The sequence below is a fragment of the Mustela putorius genome, unplaced genomic scaffold (genome assembly GCF_011764305.1).
Source record: "Mustela putorius furo isolate JIRA1106 unplaced genomic scaffold, ASM1176430v1.1 tig00000421_pilon_pilon_pilon, whole genome shotgun sequence".
In the NCBI taxonomy this organism is placed as follows: Eukaryota; Metazoa; Chordata; class Mammalia; order Carnivora; family Mustelidae; genus Mustela; species Mustela putorius.
The window spans coordinates 8,195,850-8,216,866 of record NW_025421375.1 but is presented as its reverse complement, the minus strand read 5'-3'; the positions used below and the strand labels follow the sequence as shown (position 1 = coordinate 8,216,866).

The following is a 21,017-nucleotide window of genomic DNA, read 5'->3' as shown; positions in this document are numbered from 1 at the left end:
GAAAATAACATTTGAACAGCAGACAGGGGGAAACAGACAACAATGTTTACAGCCCGATACTACATGGGTAACGCAGCTACCACACCAGCGTATCAAAGTGCCGGGAAGCTCTGACGTACACCCCATGCACAAATGGCAGGAGATCTGGGGAGTTGGAAGACAGAGGTAAACATGTAAATTACCAGGAAAACTCAGAAGGATGGGGAGGATATAGAGAAATCAGAACCGTCCTACTTTGCTGGTAGGAATATAAAATGGTGCAGCCCCTTTGGGAAACAGCATGGCAGTTTCTCAAAAAGTTCAAGAGTTTCCACATGGTCCAGCAATTTCACTCCTAGGTATGCAACCGAGAGAAATGAAAAGGTACAATCACACAGAAACTTGCATGCGTGTGAATGCATTATTCATAATAGCCCCCAAAGGGAAGCAACTCAAAGGTCCATGATCTGATAAATACATAAACTACATGTGGTCTTATCTACACAATGGAATATTATTCAGTCAAAGGTGTGCATACAGATATGCGCCAGAGATGAACGCACCTTGAAATCATTATGCTAAATGAAGGAAGCCAGTCACAAAAGACCACATACTATGTGATTTCATTATAGGAAAGGTTCGGGTTAGGTAAATTTAGTGACAGAAGGTAGGTGACACAGTTGCTTAGGGCTGCAGGAGGGGAAAGGGGTGATGGGGATTGACTACTGGTAAAATTTTACAACTAGATTGTGGTTGCTCTGTGATTAGTTGCACAGTTCTTTGACTATACCAAAAACTCACTGAATTGTACACTTTAAATGGGTGAATTAAATGGAATGAGAATTATAGCTTAATAAAGCCGCTGAATAAGAACAGAAGAAGGGAAGGAGGAAGGTTGGCAGGAAGGGGGAAGGCAGCCGTGTTATAAAGAGGAGGTAGTAGAGGAAACGGGAGGAGGGGGTGGCAGGAGCCGGAAGCTATCACCACCTTCGGAGGGATCTTAACTGGAGGAACTACGGCAAATGACCAAATGCTTCCGATTCCAGAATTATTTAATGTAAAAGGGATAAGATTATTTTTACACATATTCTAGCCTACCAGTCTTTCTGTTCGGTCAAACTAAATTACTTAAAATGAGTCATAGCACCCAAGCCAGCAATATTTCTTAGAAATGCTAAAGAAAGACCTACTAGGTTGGAAATAAAAAATAACGATCCACTCATCTATCTTATGTTGTCTAATTTTACATTCACATAACTGGATGCCTATATTAATTTATCTGCCATGTGGAAAAGAGCATATGTCTGCATCTCACATATGCATATATTTTAACAAAGAAACTACAGATGTACTGTAATTTCAGAATAGCTGATATAGTCTGCCGACTTATAATAGTATGATTTGTGTCTTCAAAGGCGAGTTAATTCTCCTGAACGTATTAGCACTTACTGTTGGACTTTGGTTTCATTACCTTTCCCTTTCTCTGCTCACCTCTTAAAGAAGTACTTATTCCAGCTTCTCTGTGCTAGGCTTTTCCCTTGCTTTGTGTGTAATGACTGAGTAAGAGGAATATACATATAACTAAGAAAAAAATCAAAAGAAGTCACATAAAAATACCTGTAAAATTTTAACATTTTGGTAGATTACATTAGCTACTAAAACATCCAGAAAACCACGTACATAATTCTCACACAGGCACACACACAAATACACCCTTCCAATTATAGCTAAGCTTTGTTGAAAAAACTTAAGTGGAGAGCCAAATATAAAATGATTAATTACTTTTAGAATCAGCTTCAAATTGAATATTGGAAAGCTTATCCTATAAAATGCCTCCTCTAAGGGTCCTGAGCCACGTAATCTTTCAACCACCTTTCCTAGAGTATAACCTATGAAAACCCAGGAGTTTGTGCATAAACACAGTATTTTATTTAGAACACGTCAAGTATCCACATAAATTTATTTAAAAAGAGAAACAGCTTCTGATGAATGCAGTGACATTCACTTAAATCAAAGCCAAACAGGTTATATCATATTAATACCAACCCAGGATGCATAATGAATTCTTTTATATTCCTCACATCTAAAATTAACTCCAGAAATCAATAACACAATCTATCTTAAGATTTCTAAAATAAAAAGTTTAATTTTTAAACAACTAAATATATTTTTAATGAACCCAAGTCAGAGACGAGAATCAATCTTCCACCTAAAGGTTCATCCATTACTGATTGTTTTACCAGAATAACAATTCTCTGCATTTTGTTTGTTTTTGTTTGTTCTGTTTTATTCGATTGGGGGCACATTAAAGAAGACAGAAGAGAAGGATAAATAGCTGAGCACAACAAAAAAAATACAAACTAAAAGAGAAAATCATCTGTGTCCATTTCTTAACATTGGGATCAACAAGTCCTCAAAAAAGCTCCCTGAAACTTTTTGACCAACTTTAGATTTGCATATTTCAAGTGATTAACAATGACACTTTACCCAACAAAACATATGGATTCATTCAACATTCCCAGATTATAAAATGGTCTACTACTTAGTGTATGTCCAATAAATAATTGCTAAACTGATCCAAGTATGAAGGGTCTATAATTAATAATCCCACAAAACTTCCTAATAACAAACCAATGACAAGAAATATGAGCTAATGAACTTGATATTCAAATTGCCTAATTCACATGGTGTCTTATTCAGCTCTACTAATCACTGACATTTTCCATCCTGCCTTACCTACAATGTTTCATTCAACCCTAACTGATGTCTGCCACTCCCCTAATACCTTTTGTTCTATCAACCTGTGAACTTTCAACAAGTTTCACAGCTTAAATTGATGCATCAGTCAATAAGAAGTCTATCTTTAGTAAATGTAAAGAGATCTAGTACTTACAAAGTAGCTGAGTTATCTACAAAAGTAGCTATGTTGATCAGGATACAATGGATCTTTCTGTAATTTCTTCCTATTTGAAATTCACAGCACTCTCATTTAAAAGATTATCTCACAAGTTTCCAGAAACTGAGAGAATGTGGATGTACTTTCACGGGAAAGGTCCAGAGGAAGGCTTCAGTTTTGTAAGTGAGCCTTGGTGCAGAGTGAGTCATCTCTGACAACAAGGAAGAGCGTTGGTTGTTACACTGTAGAAGACCCTACCTGGCAGGGACCTTCAAATCATTGAAAATATGATTTTAGAGAAGATGAGCCTCAGTTTCACCTTACTATCAACTACCAGACGGAGGTGGGGACCTGACTCAGTTGTATCCTTAGCTTTGGGGAGCTTGTTTGGAATATGAACACACTGACCATTTTCTTGGACTTTTTAGTTCTTGGGTATTCAAACAGCAAAGGGAAACTCAGTCATCAGTAAAAAGAAGAATGCATTGTGCAGTCTTAGAAGCAGTAACTCTCCATGAGGAGGCAGGCTGTCTACACCAGAAACTGGAGGTCAAAGATGAACTCTTTTAAATCACTTATGTCTCCTCCTCTTAAACCTAGTTAAGAATATCCACTATAGTGAACCACTGTTACTCTGGGGAATAAGCTGAATCCCTTACGGGGGTAAGGGTAAAATAAAGGCTGAGAAGAGTGGCAAAAAAAAAGGATAAATTTTAGAAATTTCCTTTATAGTTCTTCACACTCTAAAGGTAAAAACCCAAGCATATCTAGAAACCCAACACTATCACCACCCTTTACATTGGAAGGTATAAAAGAGCTATTTATGGATCCTCAATGGATCAGAGAATATTGAAAAATTAGATTAAGAAAGTATCTAATATCTCACTGAGCAGAAGTTTATGCTCAGAAGTTTATGCTCGCTTATCTGAGCATAAACTCTAAAAAGCACAACCAGGAACTGAATAGAAGGCCAAAGTAGGAACAGATATCAACATTCCAATATGTAAAGAGATAGAAAGTAAACAGTCAAGAATATGTGGGAGTTATTTAATGAAACCTAGTACTCCAGCTGGCATATTTTATGAATAATAGCTAAAAGTAAAGGTAATTATTATGCCATGATCTAACTTAGCAAATGATCATTAAAATAATAAGAATAAAAGGTATCTTTACAGATGTTGTAGCCAATTTACTGGCAATTTGCCTACAAAATTTACAGGTAGCTTTTGTTCCCTTTTTCTTTTTCCTTTTTTTTTTTTTTAAAGATGGTTTGAGTATTGCTAGTCACCATAGCTCAGTCTGAGGTCCCATCTTTTTTAATTTTATGAGCCACAGAACAAGTCTCCATAAGTCTTCCCATTTGTGATGACCACAAGACAAGCTGGCCAATCTATGTTTGCATCCTCAACATGGGAAATCCTGCCTTAGGATTTGGTTTCACAAGAGCCTTTTATAGGTCCCTCCAATTCAAGCCAATCAACACAAGTCTGCCTTGTTCCTACTGGCATCTAACCTCGGCGTAAACTCAATTCCAAAGAAAAACTCAATCCATTTTAACGCCTTAGGGAACCAAGAAATTTATATCAAAACTTCTTAGGCCATTTGACCTAAGGACAGACTCTGGATAACATTTCACATAATTTCTCTTAACACAAGGCCTGCCTTAAACTCTAGAGACACTTGATAAACATTTCTCTGCATTTTAATTAACAGCAATACGAAATGTGAAATATACACTTAGCTCCTTAACATAACTGAATAATTTAAAGCCGGCTATGTTCAGGAGATATTAGAAAAGGCTGTATGTTTTTAGTCTAAAAGCCAAGGCAGTGTCACATAACACGTTAACCCCAAAAGAGTGATACTTTCCTCATCTAGTTCCCTGGGGCTTTTCACACTAAACTAAGTTTTGTGGGTTTTTTTGTTTGTTTGTTTGTTTTGACGTGGCATCTCAATTTTGTACCAGAAATAAGGATCTTTGGCTGCCCAGGTTGCACAAACCTTAGCGGATGCAGGCCATGCTTGGATTTAAAGTCCGAGATGGAACACCAACTGGGCAAAACAGTTGCTATGGGGACACAGATGTTCTGGAACAATAAGCTGGGGGCCCAGGCATGCAGTCCTATACCCAGTCACCTGCAGAGATTTCGGGGGCACCACAGGTGGTTCACATTGGCCTCAACGAGATTTAAATTCATTATCTGTGAGGTCTAAGACCGCTGTGGTCTTTTTACAGGCTAAACACGCAATAAATAGAGCACCTGGGTGGCTCAGTTGGTTAAGAGACTGCCTTCAGCTCAGGTCATGATCCCAGAGTCCTGGGATCGAGGCCCGCATTGGGCTCCCTGCTCCACAGGGAGTCTGCTCCCTCTGACCCTCTCCCCTCTCATGTTCTCTCTCACTGTCTCTCTCTCAAATAAATAAAATCTTTAAAAAAACAAAAACAAAACAAAAAAAAACAAGCAATAAATACAAGTTCTTATCTCTTATAGACCACATATTTAGAATTACATCCATCAGGCAAAAACCTTCTAAGAGAGGAGATACGAATGGAGTTATAAAACGGAGCGAGAAAGCAGAAAGGCCTACCTCTTCAGGCAGATGAAGAATGGTGTGCTCTCCCGCACTGAAGTGTGACAGAGATTTATACGCAGCATTGGCTACAACTGGGTCCTAGATGGGGTATCAGTAAGACAAACAAAAGAAACAACAGACATTACACATCAACTCTGGAAGAAGGAAGACAATCCATCCTGCACCAACCTCGAAGTTCCAGAGTCAGTGCTTTGCAAATGATACTCAGGTCTTGCTTACTGTGTCACAACTAAAAACAGAAAACCGTAGTGGGTAGGGAAATCAGAAGCACTCAATTTTTATCCTAGTTTGGACGTTAAACAGAACGTAACTCAAAATCACCAGGTCCCCATGACATAGTAGGGTTGACTGAAAGTACTATGAGGAAACGGAGTCTGCTAGGTTGGAATTAGGCTCTGATTCTCTAGCTACTAACCAGGAAAATTAGCCCTTGGGAATCTCAGCTCTTACATTCTTGAGTCTAGTATCACTGACAGACACCCTCTTCTCTGTCCTCCTTCATTGGAAGCCATATCTAAAGAAAAGTACTGAACTTTCTGTTAGCTTGATGCGCTCGTTGGTAGGGGAGGGGCAAAGTAGGAAAGGGGAAGGGCCTTCTAAAAATAAAATGAAACAACAACAGCAGTCTCTCCACATCTGTCAGCTTCACAAAGTAACAAAGTAATAAAGTGCACTTCATGACAAAAATGAACTAATCACCATAATCTGAGAAGAATTTCTAAAACCTAAACTCATTAACGTCCTAATTCTTTAAAGATCACAAAGCCATCATTTCAAGTTAGTTCTATTTCTTACTCCTAGAGTCTTATTTCACAGTTCTTTCTCAACTTAGTTCTGTTTCACTGACACCCTTGTGATAGTACCTTGTTTTGAGTGTGGGTCCAGAGGAAGCTGAGGACTTGAACTTTAAAATTCTGAAAAATCAATAAACATCACAATAAATTGCTAAGATGAAGACAAAACTGGGAACAATCCAAAGTAGAAAACAGTGAAAATTAACTCAAAATTATACCACTAGTGATTGACTTAATCTATATTTAGCCATCATTCATGATATGAAAATAGAAAGAGATGCATCATGGAAATACATGGACATCTTAAACACAGTATGCTAATATTATTAAATTTAGAAACCCGGGCGCCTGGGTGGCTCAGTGGGTTAAAGCCTCTGCCTTCAGCTTGGGTCATGATCCCAGGGTCCTGGGATTGAGCCCCACATCAGGCTCTCTGCTCAGCAGGGAGCCTGCTTCCCCCTCTCTCTCTGCCTGCCTCTCTGCCTACTTGTGATCTCTGTGTGAGTCAAATAAATAATATCTTTTAGAAAGAAAGAAAGAGAGAGAAAAGAAACCTAACCATTTTTTGGCTGACCTCTCAAGTCCTACCTAGTACAAATTTCACTCCCCTCTTTTGTGCCACTGTTTCTGATCCTCTACCCAGGAAAGAATTCTCCCTTCACCAACTGGCCATACGGCCCATGGCACACTCTAGCATCCAGTATGATTATAAGTGCATGTGGTTAACTCCCTACTAGATTTACACATTTTAGAACAGTGACTGTTTTTTTCATTTCAAAAGCCTGGACCATAAAGCCCAGAAAAATAAAGGGCATAAAGCCCAGTTCCTCAAATGACAGATACTTAATAAGTAATGAGCTTAAAAAGCCACTTATCTTCCAACATTGGTTCAAAGTAGTCTTCATTTCAATCACATCTAACTTCTTGCCCTTCTGAGTCATAGAAGGCTCTCCTATACCTGCTTGAATTTGTGTACTCTATTTCTTAGACTTCAGTGAGACGCAACATTTTTTAAAATTCTTTAAGAAACTAGTCTAGGGGCACCTGGGTGGCTCAGTGGGTTAAAGCCTCTGCCTTCAGCTCAGGTCATGATCCCAGGGTCCTGAGATCGAGCCCCATATCAGGTTCTCTGCTCGGCAGGGAGCCTACTTCCTCCCCCCTACCCCCCACCTACCTCTCTGACTACTTGTGATCTCTGTCTGCCGATTAAATAAATAAAATCTTAAAAAAAAAAAAAAGAACCTAATCTAATAGCACCAACTAAGTAAGGTTTCATTCGACTCCTTTTAGAATCCTTGTCACTTCTACCACCATACTCTCATACCCCTCTGATTAAGTGTACTCATCAAATACTATTGAAATCACAGGGCACCTGGGTAGCTCAGTGGGTTAAAGCCTCTGCTTTCAGCTCAGGTCGTGATACCAGGGTCCTGGGATCGAGCCCCACATTGGGCTCTCTGCTCAGCAGGGAGCCTGCTTCATCCTCTCTCTCTCTGCCTGCCTCTCTGCCTACTTGTGATCTCTGTCTGTCAAATAAATAAATAAAATATTTTTTAAAAAATATTATTGAAATTATTATTGCTTATGTGCAACTCTTCTGCCACCTTTTGAGCTTCTGGAGGCAAGGACTGACAATACGGTGTAATGGGAAAACAGAGGCTATGGAGCTAAATGTCCTGGACTTAGACACCAGCCTTTGTTTAGAAACTACAATGATATTCAGGCTCCTAATCTGGCATGTAGTAGGTACTCAATAAATATTTAATGAATGGATGTACCTCTCAAAACCTCAGATTCCTTAGCTCTAAAATGAAAATAATACCTTCCTATGAGATACTAGAACAAAATAGTACAATGTAATGAGAAGAGTGCTGGGAATATAATAGGCTCTTAAGAATATTTATTATGTGTTAGTATTTAAAAAGCCTAGGACAGTTTTACGAAATATATTCTGAGTCAATGAATGGATGTACAAGCACTTAGCAAAGCCATTCAGAAAATACACGAATTGAAACATGCTATCTATTTGCCACAAGCCTATAGTTTAAAAGGGAAAATAATATACATACATATACCTGTATTATAAAACAGAAATAAGTATTCTTAAGACAGTACAGATATAAAAAAAAAAAGTCAAGCCTATAGCAATAGACCCCCGCTTGCACAAAAGTTTGCAAAAATAGGGATGAATTAAACCAATTATTTATTCTCTAAAATAGATTTTAAAACTAGGGATTTTAAAAAAAAAAAAGCAATTCTGGCAGAAAGAAGAAATACACAGAGGAAAAGAAACAGAAAAGTTTAGAGGTAGAAAAAACACATTCCAAGTGGTTTAGTTTTCCTGGAGGGAAGGAGGCAGAACCACAGAGCGAGGCCAGATTCTAAAAGGCCTGCCTGGTTAGGTATAGAGAGGCTGGACTCCGTGTTAGGCAAACACAAGACCCTGAGTAACTGGGGAAAACAATGACCTCAGAAATTTGGGGGGGAAATTACATCCAAACTCTAAGCAGTTAACAGAGAATGCTTTGTTTAAATACACACATGGAGGGAGAGAAGAAGGAGGGAACAAGGAAAGGACTGGGGGTGAGAGAGGAGGAGATAAGGGGAAAGACAGGAACAGGAAGAGACAGAGCCAGACAGACAGTGCAAGACAGATGGACGGGGTCACCGCATTTCATGACTTCTGCTTCCAAGTGGACTATGGTTACTGAAGGGCTCTCCCTTACTGGGAGGAATCTGATGGCCAGAATGGCTCCATAGCCATCTAGCTCACTGAACAACAGAAGAACCTTAGTATTAACATGAGCATGAAGAGAAACCAAAATAAGACACTGGTGAAAAAGAATGTAAATTTGAAGAAGAAAAAAAAAAACAAGAGTCCCTTACACATACATACATACACACAAATTTTTACAGCCATTAGTAGCAGACATTAGAAAGCAACACAAAAACCAGTTCATAAATTAACCTGTAATAAAATCTGAGTAACTCAAAGTACAAGCAATGCAAAGGTATATGAGTTCAGTCCTTGAAAACAGAAAATAGATAAACACAACATGTCCTCCCTTTGGCTTTTAGTCTTAGCTCTTTATCAGTAGCCCAGGACACTTTCGGACAATGTGAGTGTATGTATCATAATAGTCTCCATAAAGAAGACTTTTGGTGAACTATATCCTATAGGAGTCTTATATTGATTTTTTTTAATACCCTAAAACAATAGCCCAAATCTGAGAATAAACTCATCCTCTATTGGTTCAATCATTCACTGAGTAACTACCTACTGACTGTATGTTATGTGCCAGGCCCCCTGCAGGGGACTGTATTTTCAGGAAGGACAAATTTTATTTTATTTGCTGTGCAGCATTAAGAATGATTAAAAGACATATTATCTTATAATCCTGCCTTATCACATAATCTAAACCATGGAAGGGACCACTATTGGATTCTTCTGGGGGAGGCAGTTTATCAAAGTCTGCGAAACACTAAATCAAACTTAAAGCTCACGAAGATTTCAAGTGAAAATCAATTGCTGGGCTTTAATGGAAAAGGAGAAAAAGGGAAGCATGAGTGGGAATGTGGCTACAGAAGTGGAGACGTAAATGAATTAACCACCCTCTCATTTTGCTCATTTCAGGAAGAGAGAATACGGAACATGTTAAACAGAACACATGGATCTTCCACCCAAGCTTTGAGTTCACCGCAATGACAAAACCAAGCAGCTCATAAAGTCATTTTCCTCTCCTAAGGTAGTCTGATTTTACAATCATCCTCATCGTACAGATGTATATAGGAAATGTGAACTAATGTGTAAAAATCAAATCTTCATGGGAAACCTAGAAGCAAAACACAAATGACAGTATGTTTATACTATGGGAGACTGCCCTGCCTTATTAAAGTCTTTGTGACTTTTTTTTTTTAAGCACTAATAAAATGCATTTAAACTTTTGGCCTCAGGAATTCCATTATTTTAGAAACCCTATTTTTAACACACTGACTTTTTATTTTATTTTATTTATTACATCCTGACTTTTTAACATCTTGGCTCTCTTCTCATAATAAAAACGTGGTCTCCTTTATGTAAATAAACCCCAGAGACACAGAATTGATAAGGACTCCTATGCCAGCAGTCCATAAAGATATCATGTTCTAAGGAACAAAAAGTGTTAAAGGATTTTTGGCAAACAAAGACTATGAATATCTTTTTCCCGAAGTTATTATGAAGCCCATGTCTTTCCAGTGTGAAGAGAGAAAACGTATTGGCCTCCAAACTCGTACCTCATATTCAGCCGTGTTGACGGTTAAGGAAGGAACGAGAGAAAACAGTTCACTGAGGGTCTTCAGAATGAGAGGTCTCGTGTCGCAGCTGAGCTTCGGGGACAGTGCGTTCCAAGTGGAGCGAATGCAAACGACCTGTGAAGCAAAGGAAAGAGTCAATGCCTCACAAAACCCCAGTTGATAGGAGGCCATTAGCACAGAGTACTATCTCTCATTATAAGGAAACCAGCAAAGAACAAGAACATTCCCAGGAGTTAAGACTTGATAAGGTATCACTCCTCAAAAGAAACGATTTAAACCAATATAAACTGTGGTTGAAGATGATCCAGCCTGACTCTCAGGACCGTTTCTTTTGCTAACTTTGCTAACCAAGGAAGTAAAACTCTCCCAGGCGGACCGGGGCATGCATGCCAGCACACACATCCACGGGTGGGGTTAGCTATGCGTGCTGCTGAAGAACTATTCGAAACAAAGAAGGGTAAGATAATGTTAGAGCGTTTCTAAAGGCAAGTATCTGCAGCTTTTGTCGTTTTTCAGCCCTGCTGAAACTGCATCAGCACTCAGAAAATTGAGATGTTCAATATATAAATCGAACATATTCAAATCATCTTACAAACATTTAAAGGAGGCAGGAGAATAGCTCTATTATTTAAAATAATAATTTAAGCACCTGGCCTGCCCAGCTGGTAGAGTAAGCGACTCTTGATCTCGGTGGTCGTAAGTTCAAGCCTTATGTTGGGCAAAGATCTTACTAACCAACTAATTAACTAACCTAATAAACAAAATACTTTAAAACTTTGCTTTAAAAGTCACTTCAGATTCTTTAAGAGGGGTTAAAGAATAAAAGAAAATGACACCCCAACAAAATTGTTATTTTTAACTTGATCCAATTTTCTAAACCAAGTGCTCTTAGTTCATTTCACTATCTTGTTTTCTGGAGATTCAAGTGTCTTCTCAAGTTCAACTGCAACTACAACAGACAATTTCTTCACTTAGAAGTATTTTATTAAAACTTTAAACTCCAGGCAAGAAGAGTGCCAACATAGATCAATTAGATAGAGTTTAACAAGGCTCAATCTTTCTAAAATACTCCCACCTCTTCTCTTAAGCATCAATTCACACACACAATTTATCTCTATCTACAAACATAAATTATTTAGGAAAAACTACATAAGGTAGTAAGTGAAAAGATATCAAAGATAAATGAATAATATATACCTAAGGACACAGATTAAGAAGCTTAAAGAGGGACCACAGAAGGAGTTTCTCAGAACACATGGATTTGATGCTTTTACTCTTATTTTCTCTTTTTGCGAAACAGGAGAAAAATGTTCTTCGGCTTGGGACCCCCTGCAAATTTGGGGTGAATTCACATTTACTAGGGAGAATACTGTGTGATAGTCATGTCAGCAGGCACATTTATACAAAGCAGCCTTAATACTAAAAATCATCACTATTTGCCATCAAAAGATAAACTAATTCTTTCAAAACTCTCAATTCAACATGGGGTATCTGCCCAGTGTAGCATAAAGTACTAAGAGGAACAATGGAATATAAAACATAATCTAACATCTCAAAGAATTTAGCACCTACTGAAGAGAATGTACATAATTCTAAATCATCAGGAAACCAAAGAGATGATTAGATTTAAAACTGTTGTCAACAGAAAAGAGTTTCAGGAGGAAGTAGGGTATAAAGCGCTCTCTGGGGGTGGGGGTCATCAGAGAGGATATCCAGGGCCAGGAAACCTCAAGGGGACCGGAAGGAGGAATAGACAAATCCAGCAGACACTTCTGAACGAATGGAAAGCGTAAGTCGAAACACAAAGAAAGTGTATTATAGGCACAAAACTGGTGTGCAAAGTACCAGTGAGGGAAGGCTGGCAGATCAGGGAGGACCTAGGATCCTAAAACAAGTTTGAATCAGAATCAAAAAAGAAAAGGAAGCTTCTAGCAGTTTCTGAGCTGGGGAACATCAAAATTAAAATGCCACTTTTGAAAGAATCTTCTGGTGGTCTTAGAGCCAAAGTCAAAGAAGCCACCCAACCCTGCGAATTCCTATTTCTCACTGGCCCCCAACATATACAGAGCCTCTAACATTTTCCCCAATTCTCATGCTCAGCGTGTTAATTGTGCTTTTTCTTCACTTTAAATGCCCATCCGATTCCAGCCGAGGGGGTTTCAAGACCCAGTTCAAATCCCAATTCCACAGTTAAGCCTTCTCTTACAGTTCAAGCCCTCCTTTTATCCCTTTCTTTTCTCAGCCGTCTAACACTTAGAACTCTGCACCACCCAACTTAGCATTTCATTATATACTGTCTAGTACTATTCACCATTTTCTTGAACGTAAGTTGTCTCCTCAAGTAGATATTAAGTTCTTTGAAGATAATGATCGTGTCTCGTAGTTCTCCCTCCCCACTCACCTAGCATGGTAATAAGTATATGACAGATCATCAGTACAGATCAACTACTCTTCATACAGAACCTGAGGAATGCTAAATCGGAGATGGTGAATGAAAGAATTAAAAGAACCTGGAGAACGAATTGGGAAGAGAAAGATTTTGCAACTAGTGCCAAGGTGAATAAAAAGTAACATTTTAAAAAGGAGGGAGGGGCACCTGGGTGGCTGAGTAAAGCCTCTGCCTTTGGCTCAGGTATTAATCTCAGGGTTCTGGGATCGAGTTCTCTGTTCAGCAGGGAGTCTGCTTCTCCCTCTGCTGCTCCCCCCAGCTTATGCTCTCTCTGTGTCAAATAAATAAATAAAATCTTTAAAAAAAAAAAAAGGGAAAACTGGACAAAGAAGCACATTTGTAGGAGATGGAACCAGGGATGATGAGCTCCATTTGATGTATGTCTAATGTGAGTTGGTGAAAAGACATTCAGAGAGGAATACCCTGCAAGGAAAAGAAAAGTACTTCCCAGGCTTTGGCACCAAAAAAGGAAAAGAAAAGTACTACAATTCAGATGTGAGGTTGGTCAACAATAGCTTTGTTGTTCAAGTATTTCTAGAAATCAAAATATCACGAGGAGGTATGGCCTCACAAATGCTCTGATGTACTCTGCAGATCAACGAAGAGGATGTCTGGCCATCAACGACACAAGTACAAAAAAGGCCTTGCCTTGCCCTTTTGGTGGGGGGTGGGTGGGCAGGAAGGCTACGGCCTTCAAGTTTATTCAAGGGTTCACAGAACTTCTTGTAAAAAGTCTTCTTTCTAGAAAATTTGAAAGCAAAGGCCCAAAATGGTACTATACATATAGACTAGGAGACAGTATTTCAGAACCGCAGCCAGGAAGTGTGGCCTTACATTGACGCAAGGTACATGTGCGGGGAATACCTGTAAACCCAGGCTTGTCCCCATAAATAGAAGCAGGGAGGCCTCTAGTAAAGAAGGCTGGCTGCTTTCCCTGACCTTCCCAACCCTGGGCTATTCTTGATACTACATTGCAGAGATCTCCTGGCCCTGAGGGCTCCTTGAGTTGATATATCCACCTCCTGGAACACTGGGGATCTGATCCACTACCCTTGTGACCCCTACAATCTACTGAATGATATCAGATTAGTCAGGCTCATGGTCCTGACCTTTACTGGCTCGTTCTGCCTCTGCTCTTCATTGCCCAATCACTTGTCTGTTTTCAGAAAACAAGTTGTCAACTTGTTGTCTAGGAATGTGATGGACCATAGCTGAAGTGACTGATAAAGAAGGAAATTCTGCTCTATAAAGCTGAGCTGGAAAGGAAAAAAGGTAGGGGTGGGAGCATGGGGAGAGGGTGATGGTGTTAATTACCCGTGCTAGAAACAAAGAGGCAAACAGCCACACTGAGTGACTGTAAGAAAGTTGTCAGTTTCCATAACCTAATAGCTTGTGTTTCAGTGTCCACAAGGAAAGATGAGATACCACCCGTAGACCTACAGAAGGCAGGGAGTTGCAACTGAGACCCTAACATAAAACCAGCACCCTTGGGGTGCCCGGGTGGCACAGCTGGTTAAGTACCCAATTCTTGGTTTCAGCTCAGGTAGTGATCTCAGGGTCATGATCTCAGGGTCATGAGATCAAGCCCCCCAAAGGGCTCTGTGCTCAGTGGGGAGTCTGCTTAAGACTCTCTCTTCCTCTCCTTCTCCTTCCACTTGTGTGTGCTCTCTCTCCTTCTCTCTCTGAAATAAAATAAATAAAATCTTTAAAACAACAACAACAGGGGTGCCTGGGTGGCTCAGTGGGTCAAAGTCTCCGCCTTTGGCTCAGGTCATGATCCCGGGGTCCTGGGATTGAGCCCCGCATCGGGCTCTCTGCTCGGCGGGGAACCTGCTTCTCCCCACCTCTGCCTGCCTCTCTGCCTACTTGTGATCTCTCTCCATCAAATAAAAATATTTAAAATAAATAAATAACTAAATAAATATAATAAAAATAAAACAAAACAACAACAACAAAAAAAACCCACAGAAACACAATAAACAGCACCCTCAAAAGAACGGAATCCTTAGTGTAATGGTTGGACTAAAAAATCACTGGGCTGAGACACTAAAATAATAAAACAGCAGTGAGCTAGGGGGCATATGGATCACTCTCAAAGGATATTCCTATAACACATAACTCAAATGGTTTGTAGAGAAAAATGAGATAAAATAAGCTCCTCTAAAAAGGAGCTCATGTTAAAAAACTTTTCAAAAACTATGATACAGTCCAATATGAAAGAATCAAGAAAAACAAGAAACATCAGGACTAAACATCTCAGACCTTTAGATAACAGAGCAGCAATACAAAAGTATGTGAAAGAATTAAAGATTTCTGTAGGAAGAGGGTGGTTGGGTTATGGACATTGGGGAAGGTATGTGCTATGGTGAGTGCTGTGAAATGTGTAAGCCTGACAATTCACAGACCTGTACCCCTGGGGCTAATAATACATTATATGTTAATAACAAAATTTAAAAATTAAAAAAAAAAACAGAATCAAAGATTTCAGACAAGGCCTTTAATTACCAGTGAAAGAATATGGCATGATGGAAAAGAAGAACCAAATCTGGAAAAAAAACAAATAAGATCTCCAAAAATGAAGAATATAATCACTGAAATTATTATTTTTTTAAAGAAATACTTATTTATTCAGATACAAGTCTTTTGTCAGATAGATCTACTTTGAATATTTTCCTCTCAATCTGTGACTTGAGTTTTCTTTTTTTTTTTTAAATCTTGGAACACTACAACAAAAACTAATGATGTAGGGACGCCTGGGTGGCTCAGTTGGTTGAACAGCTGCCTTCCGCTCAGGTCAGGACCCCAGTGTACTGGGATCAAGTCCCACATCAGGCTCCTTGCTCGGCAGGGAGCCTGCTTCTCCCTCTGTCTCTGCCTGCCATTCTGTCTGCCTGTGCTCGCTCTCTCTCCCTCTCTTTCTGACAATAAATAAAATCTTTAAAAAAAAAAAAAAACTAATGATGTATTTTATGGTGACTAACATGACACAATAAAAAAAAAAATCACTGAAATTATTAACCCAACAGATAGGAAGTTATCCTAACTACAGACCAGAGATATTAGAGTTACAAAATATAAAAAGAAATTCAAGTCAGGTAGTATCAAAAGAGGTGGCCTTTCTTATGTTTATCAAGAATTCCTAAAGGAGATTCATTTGAGAACGGTCCTTGGAGAAGTGGATGATTCCAGGACTGGACTAAGAACAATGTAACTGAAGTCTGGAGCATCTTATGGTGCCAGAAGTAAGGAAGTGTTCATTAAAGGATGTGGACTTGCTGAAAGGACAAAGGAGCCAGTCTCAAAGTGTTCCCAATGAACAAATAAAAACCCCAAGTCCTCAGAAGCAGAAAGAGATAAATACATAAGCAAATAAAAAAGAAGGAACAGCTCTTTCTTACAGAAAAAATCCTATTGATAAATGTAGAAGCAATGAAAGAAAAAAAACCACCATTAGACAAACACCACAGGAATAATTGTCATAGGCAAGATCTGTTGGTGGATGTTAAAATTAGTGGGCAAAAGTATGAGGACAATCAGGACAACTAGATAGTCTCAAGGTAACTCCTCTAAGAAATGGATTAATTATAATTACAGAAGAAAGAACAGTAATGGGATGTGGAGAAACCCATTAACCAAGTGATGAAGGTTAATAGCACCAGTAATAAAACATATCAACACCATGTACTCCTGATATGATACACTGAGAAATACTACTTCTGGAGTAGTCTTGTCAAAAAACATCTAAGCTAAGCTCAACCTAATCATGAGGAAAAACCATATACACCAAATTGAAGGACACTTCACCAAATACCTAACCAGGTCTCTTTGAAAGGGTCAGCATCGGGAAAATAGAGGAGACTAAGGTAGTGGCACAGATGGGAAGAACTAGGTAACAGGGTAACTCAGTGCAACATGAGACCCTGGATTGGATCCTGGAACGGAAAATGGACTTTAGAGGGAAAACTATGAAGGCCCAGTAAAATCCATAATTTAGCTCATAGCATTATACTAACATTAATTCTCAGATTTGATGGCTGTGCTACAGTAATGAAAGTTAAATGTTACATTAGGGAAAGCAGAGTGAAAAACACATGAGAACTCTCTATACTACTTTTCTTTTTCTTTCTTTCCTTTTTTTTTTTTTTTTTTTTTTTTACAATAGCTTTTTGGAGATATAATTCACATACAATTCACCTAAAGTATACAATTCAATGGTTTTCAATGATACAAAGTTGCATGACCATCATCACAATCAATTTGATCATCACTCATTTTCCCCAGGCTACCCAATCCAAGACAACCATAAATCTACTTTATGTCTCTATAATTTTGTTTTTTTGTAGACCTTTTCTATAAAGGAATTCATACAATATATGGTCTTCTGTTACTGGCCTCTTTCAATAAGCATATTGCTTTTAAGGTTCATTATGGCATAATATATATCAGTAGGCTTTTTCATTGCTAAATAATATGCCATCCTGTATAATGACACTCTGTACTATTTTTTGAAACATTTCTATTGGTTTAAAGTTATTTCAAAATAAAAGGTTAAAAAAAAGGAACAGGAAAAAAAAAGAACTACCTAAGGAAATAGTGGCTAAGAATTTCCAAAGTCAATGAAAGACACTAATGTTCTAAGTTGTCAGCAAGAGAAAAATAAGGTTACATTTATATGTGTTATAAGATTGCTGTTTAGCACCAAAGGCAAAGAGATGATCTTCAAAGCTCAGTGGGGAAAAAAAGAGACTATCAAAAAACAGAGACTGTTGGGACACCAGGGTGGCTCAGGTGGTTAAGCATCTGCCTTCCGCTCAGGTCATGACCCCAGGATCCTGGGACTGAGTCCCACACTGGACTTCTTGCTCAGTGGAGGGCCTGCTTCTCTGTCTGCCACTTCCCCTGCTTGCGCATTCTCACTCACTCCCTCTCTCTCTGACAAATAAATAAATAAAATCTTTTTAAATATTAAAAGAAAAGAGAGACTGTCTACAAAGGAACAATTTAGAATCATAACAGACTTCAAAATTAACAAAACCAGAGACCATGCAATAATGTCTTAAAGGTCTGAGGAAACTCTCAGCCTACAAGACTGAATCCATCATTCACTAGTAAGGGCAAAAGAAACAAGAATATCTGAATTAAATTAAATAGATGGAACACCCAGGTATTAAGCACAATATAGCATATGAATATTTATGTACAAATTACCCAGAACGTGTTGCTCAGTTTGTCCATGAGTTTTGGAGAATACATCCCATTCTAAGTGCTTACATTATGTGTATTTTATTGCCATTTGTGATTCTCAGGGAGAAGGATCCTTTTATCCTGTCTCCGTTCCCCTACAATCTCAGCAACACTAAATGGCCCAGATTAAGACAACCATGGGCAGCGTACACTTGAAAGAGCACATGATTGAAGTAAAAAATCCCAGACTCTCCCATTTGGTAGCTGAGTAAGGCCGGCAAAGTCATTAATCTCCTTCAATCTGTTTCCCCAGCTGCAAAACGGAAATAATAGTAGCAACACCTGCTCTATATAGCACAAGGTTAACAGTAAAGGCAATGTTGAGATGATTGTATGCAAACGTGCTTCGTATACTGTAAAAGATGGCTATTGCTGTTATAACCAATGGGAAAAAATCACGAATCCCCAAATAATCAAAGCCTTTGCTTCTAATTCTTGTGCCATAAGAATGACTTTGTTCCTTCACAGAAGAACAGAGAGCAATCTTCTAATTTTACTTCCAAAAGCTATTTCTAGAAATTCCTGGGAACAGCCTACTCCTTTTGTCCTGATGCTTTATTCCAACAGAGGGAAAGCTTTATTTAAAAAAAAAAAAAAAACCTTTAGGCAATGAAAACTGCCTTATTTGCCCTTTTCATAATGAAGGTAAAAGAAACCGCCTTCACAATTAAAGGACTCAAGGCATCATCATGCAGTGAATTCCTCTTAAGCTAATTCAGCACACACAATTCATAAAAACAGGATGCTCCTGTTACCAAAATACAGGAATGGGGGGATAAGAGGGGGTTTCAGTAGACACAATCAATGGGGCAGAAACAATGAGAAAAACAACACTCTTTCTTACTCTAATAATATGGGGTTAAAGGTTATAAGTATTAAAAAAATGACTAGCACAGGTTTATTGAAGTAATTTTACAGTCCTTTCATGTCCGAGACTAGGATCAAGGCAGTGTTAGAGAAAAATAACAGATATACTGAGTTGCCTTTTAAGAGTCCTTTAAAATTGAAAGGACAGTCATCCCAATGACTTTCTATTACAGTTGCTCAGTTTCTGTCCTGTTCGTGGCAAATAACGTAGAAGCCCGTATCTAAATTCCCAACTGTGGCTCAGTAAATCAGAAATATTTGTACTTGATGTGGTAAGGCTCCCCTCATAGTAGCAATCTCATCCTCCACACCACCTCCAAAGAGACCTTTCTACTCTGTATTTCTGGAAAACTGGCAGTTTGTACTGCAGACTGGGAATTCCAGTATCTGAATAGAAGGGGCTTCTACAACAGACACTAGCAACAACAGAGAAGCGCTTATTAAACAGACTGATCTAGATTATCAAGCCTCCCTAGGGACTCACTACTCAGTGGCCAGGGATTTTAAGTTTCTTTTTTATTCCCCCTTGTGAGAAGCTGCAGCTTCCCCAGCTACCTCCCCATAGGGAACAATATCTTCCGATGCAAACTCCATTGATTTCTTGGCAGGAACAGAAAGAATGACACAAAGAGCTCCCTGAAGGGATGCTCACTTTTCAGTTTTGCTACATTCTGTCCGGATTAATTATCTACTTCATGTTGGACATTCTTTTGGCCTGAACTAGCAAACTCACAGTAAGAATGTGTCAGAAATATCCTTTGATAACAAAATGATTAGCGCTTTACTCCCCCCACCCCTCAATAACCAGAGGGAATTTTTTTTTTTTTTAAAGGTCAGTCCTTCTACTGTTCAGAGAAATGGAGATTCGATTTCAAGGTAGTAAAGCAAAATAGAAATTCAATCAAAACAGCTTTAAAAATTACTAAAAAGTTGCTCAGCAGATACTGAACTGAAAGCCAAGCAAACTCAGTATCTACCAGCAACAAAAGTAAAATACCCCCCCCCCATATAAATGTTACAAAGGGTGAAAGGGACTACTATAAGTGCATAGTAGAAAGAGCTTGAGAAACAGTTTAGTGCCTTACATACTGAAAAATCAACATGTAGGCATCAAAAATAATTGATGACTTAAGCAGTCACTACAGAGGCTCTAAAAACAATTTACAGAACAATTCTAAGCGGCACAGATGAAGCTTTTAGAAATGCCTACTGAGTTTAGTCCCCTTTACAATGATGAAGTCCCATGAAAACATTTCTGAATAACCAGTGTTGCCATTACTGAAATGTAACCTGATTCCACATTCACAGAAAATGATTCTTCTATCCCCCTCCACCCCCTCTGTGTATCCACAGATTTGAGAATAACCCAACTCATGAATTCCTTGTGGACAGCAATGGTGCAGATCAGTCTTACTTGCCTAAATGACTCAAAAAGATGCATCTACAACTTTCTGTTAACAAAAGAAATGAACAAGCTCCTGTTTAATGAAAACTACAGACAAAACCTGTGATCTACAAGTGCGAGAGAGAGAGAGAGAGAGAGAGCGCGAGAGAGAGCGCGCATTTTGGCAGGTTTTCTTTAGGAATTATTTGTTCTTTCGTGCAAAAAAGCCCCTGAATTACAACAAAAAGGTTCCCCTTCACAAGGTTTTAACAAGTATAAACTGTTTTTCCTTCCCAAAAATGCAGTAGCTAGCACACTGCTTGGCATATAAAGGCACTCCCCTCAAAAAAAAAAAAAAAAAGAGAGAGAGAGAGAGAAACGTGTTGAACGAATGAGTGGTGTGAATTGGCCCTCCATCAGCTAGTACATGGCTGGAGAGCTTTCTGTCAAGCACCAGAGAGGGAATGTTTTGGGCTGTGAGGGCCACACAACCTGTCATTAACCACCCCGCTC

At 38.8% G+C, this 21,017-nt stretch overlaps 1 protein-coding gene across 3 annotated transcripts in view; it reads right to left on the bottom strand.

Annotated features, from left to right (window-relative positions):
• The window catches only part of FOCAD (focadhesin), a 302,554-nt gene that overhangs the window by 103,301 nt on the left and 178,236 nt on the right, over nt 1-21,017 (bottom strand). For all 3 annotated transcript variants that reach the window (XM_004761826.3, XM_045079668.1, XM_013061093.2), the window contains 3 exons: nt 10,540-10,674; nt 6,334-6,384; nt 5,465-5,548 (listed from right to left, as the gene is read on the bottom strand). In XM_004761826.3, coding sequence (XP_004761883.1) covers nt 5,465-5,548; nt 6,334-6,384; nt 10,540-10,674 — 270 coding nt within the window. The remainder of the gene's footprint in view (nt 1-5,464; nt 5,549-6,333; nt 6,385-10,539; nt 10,675-21,017) is intronic.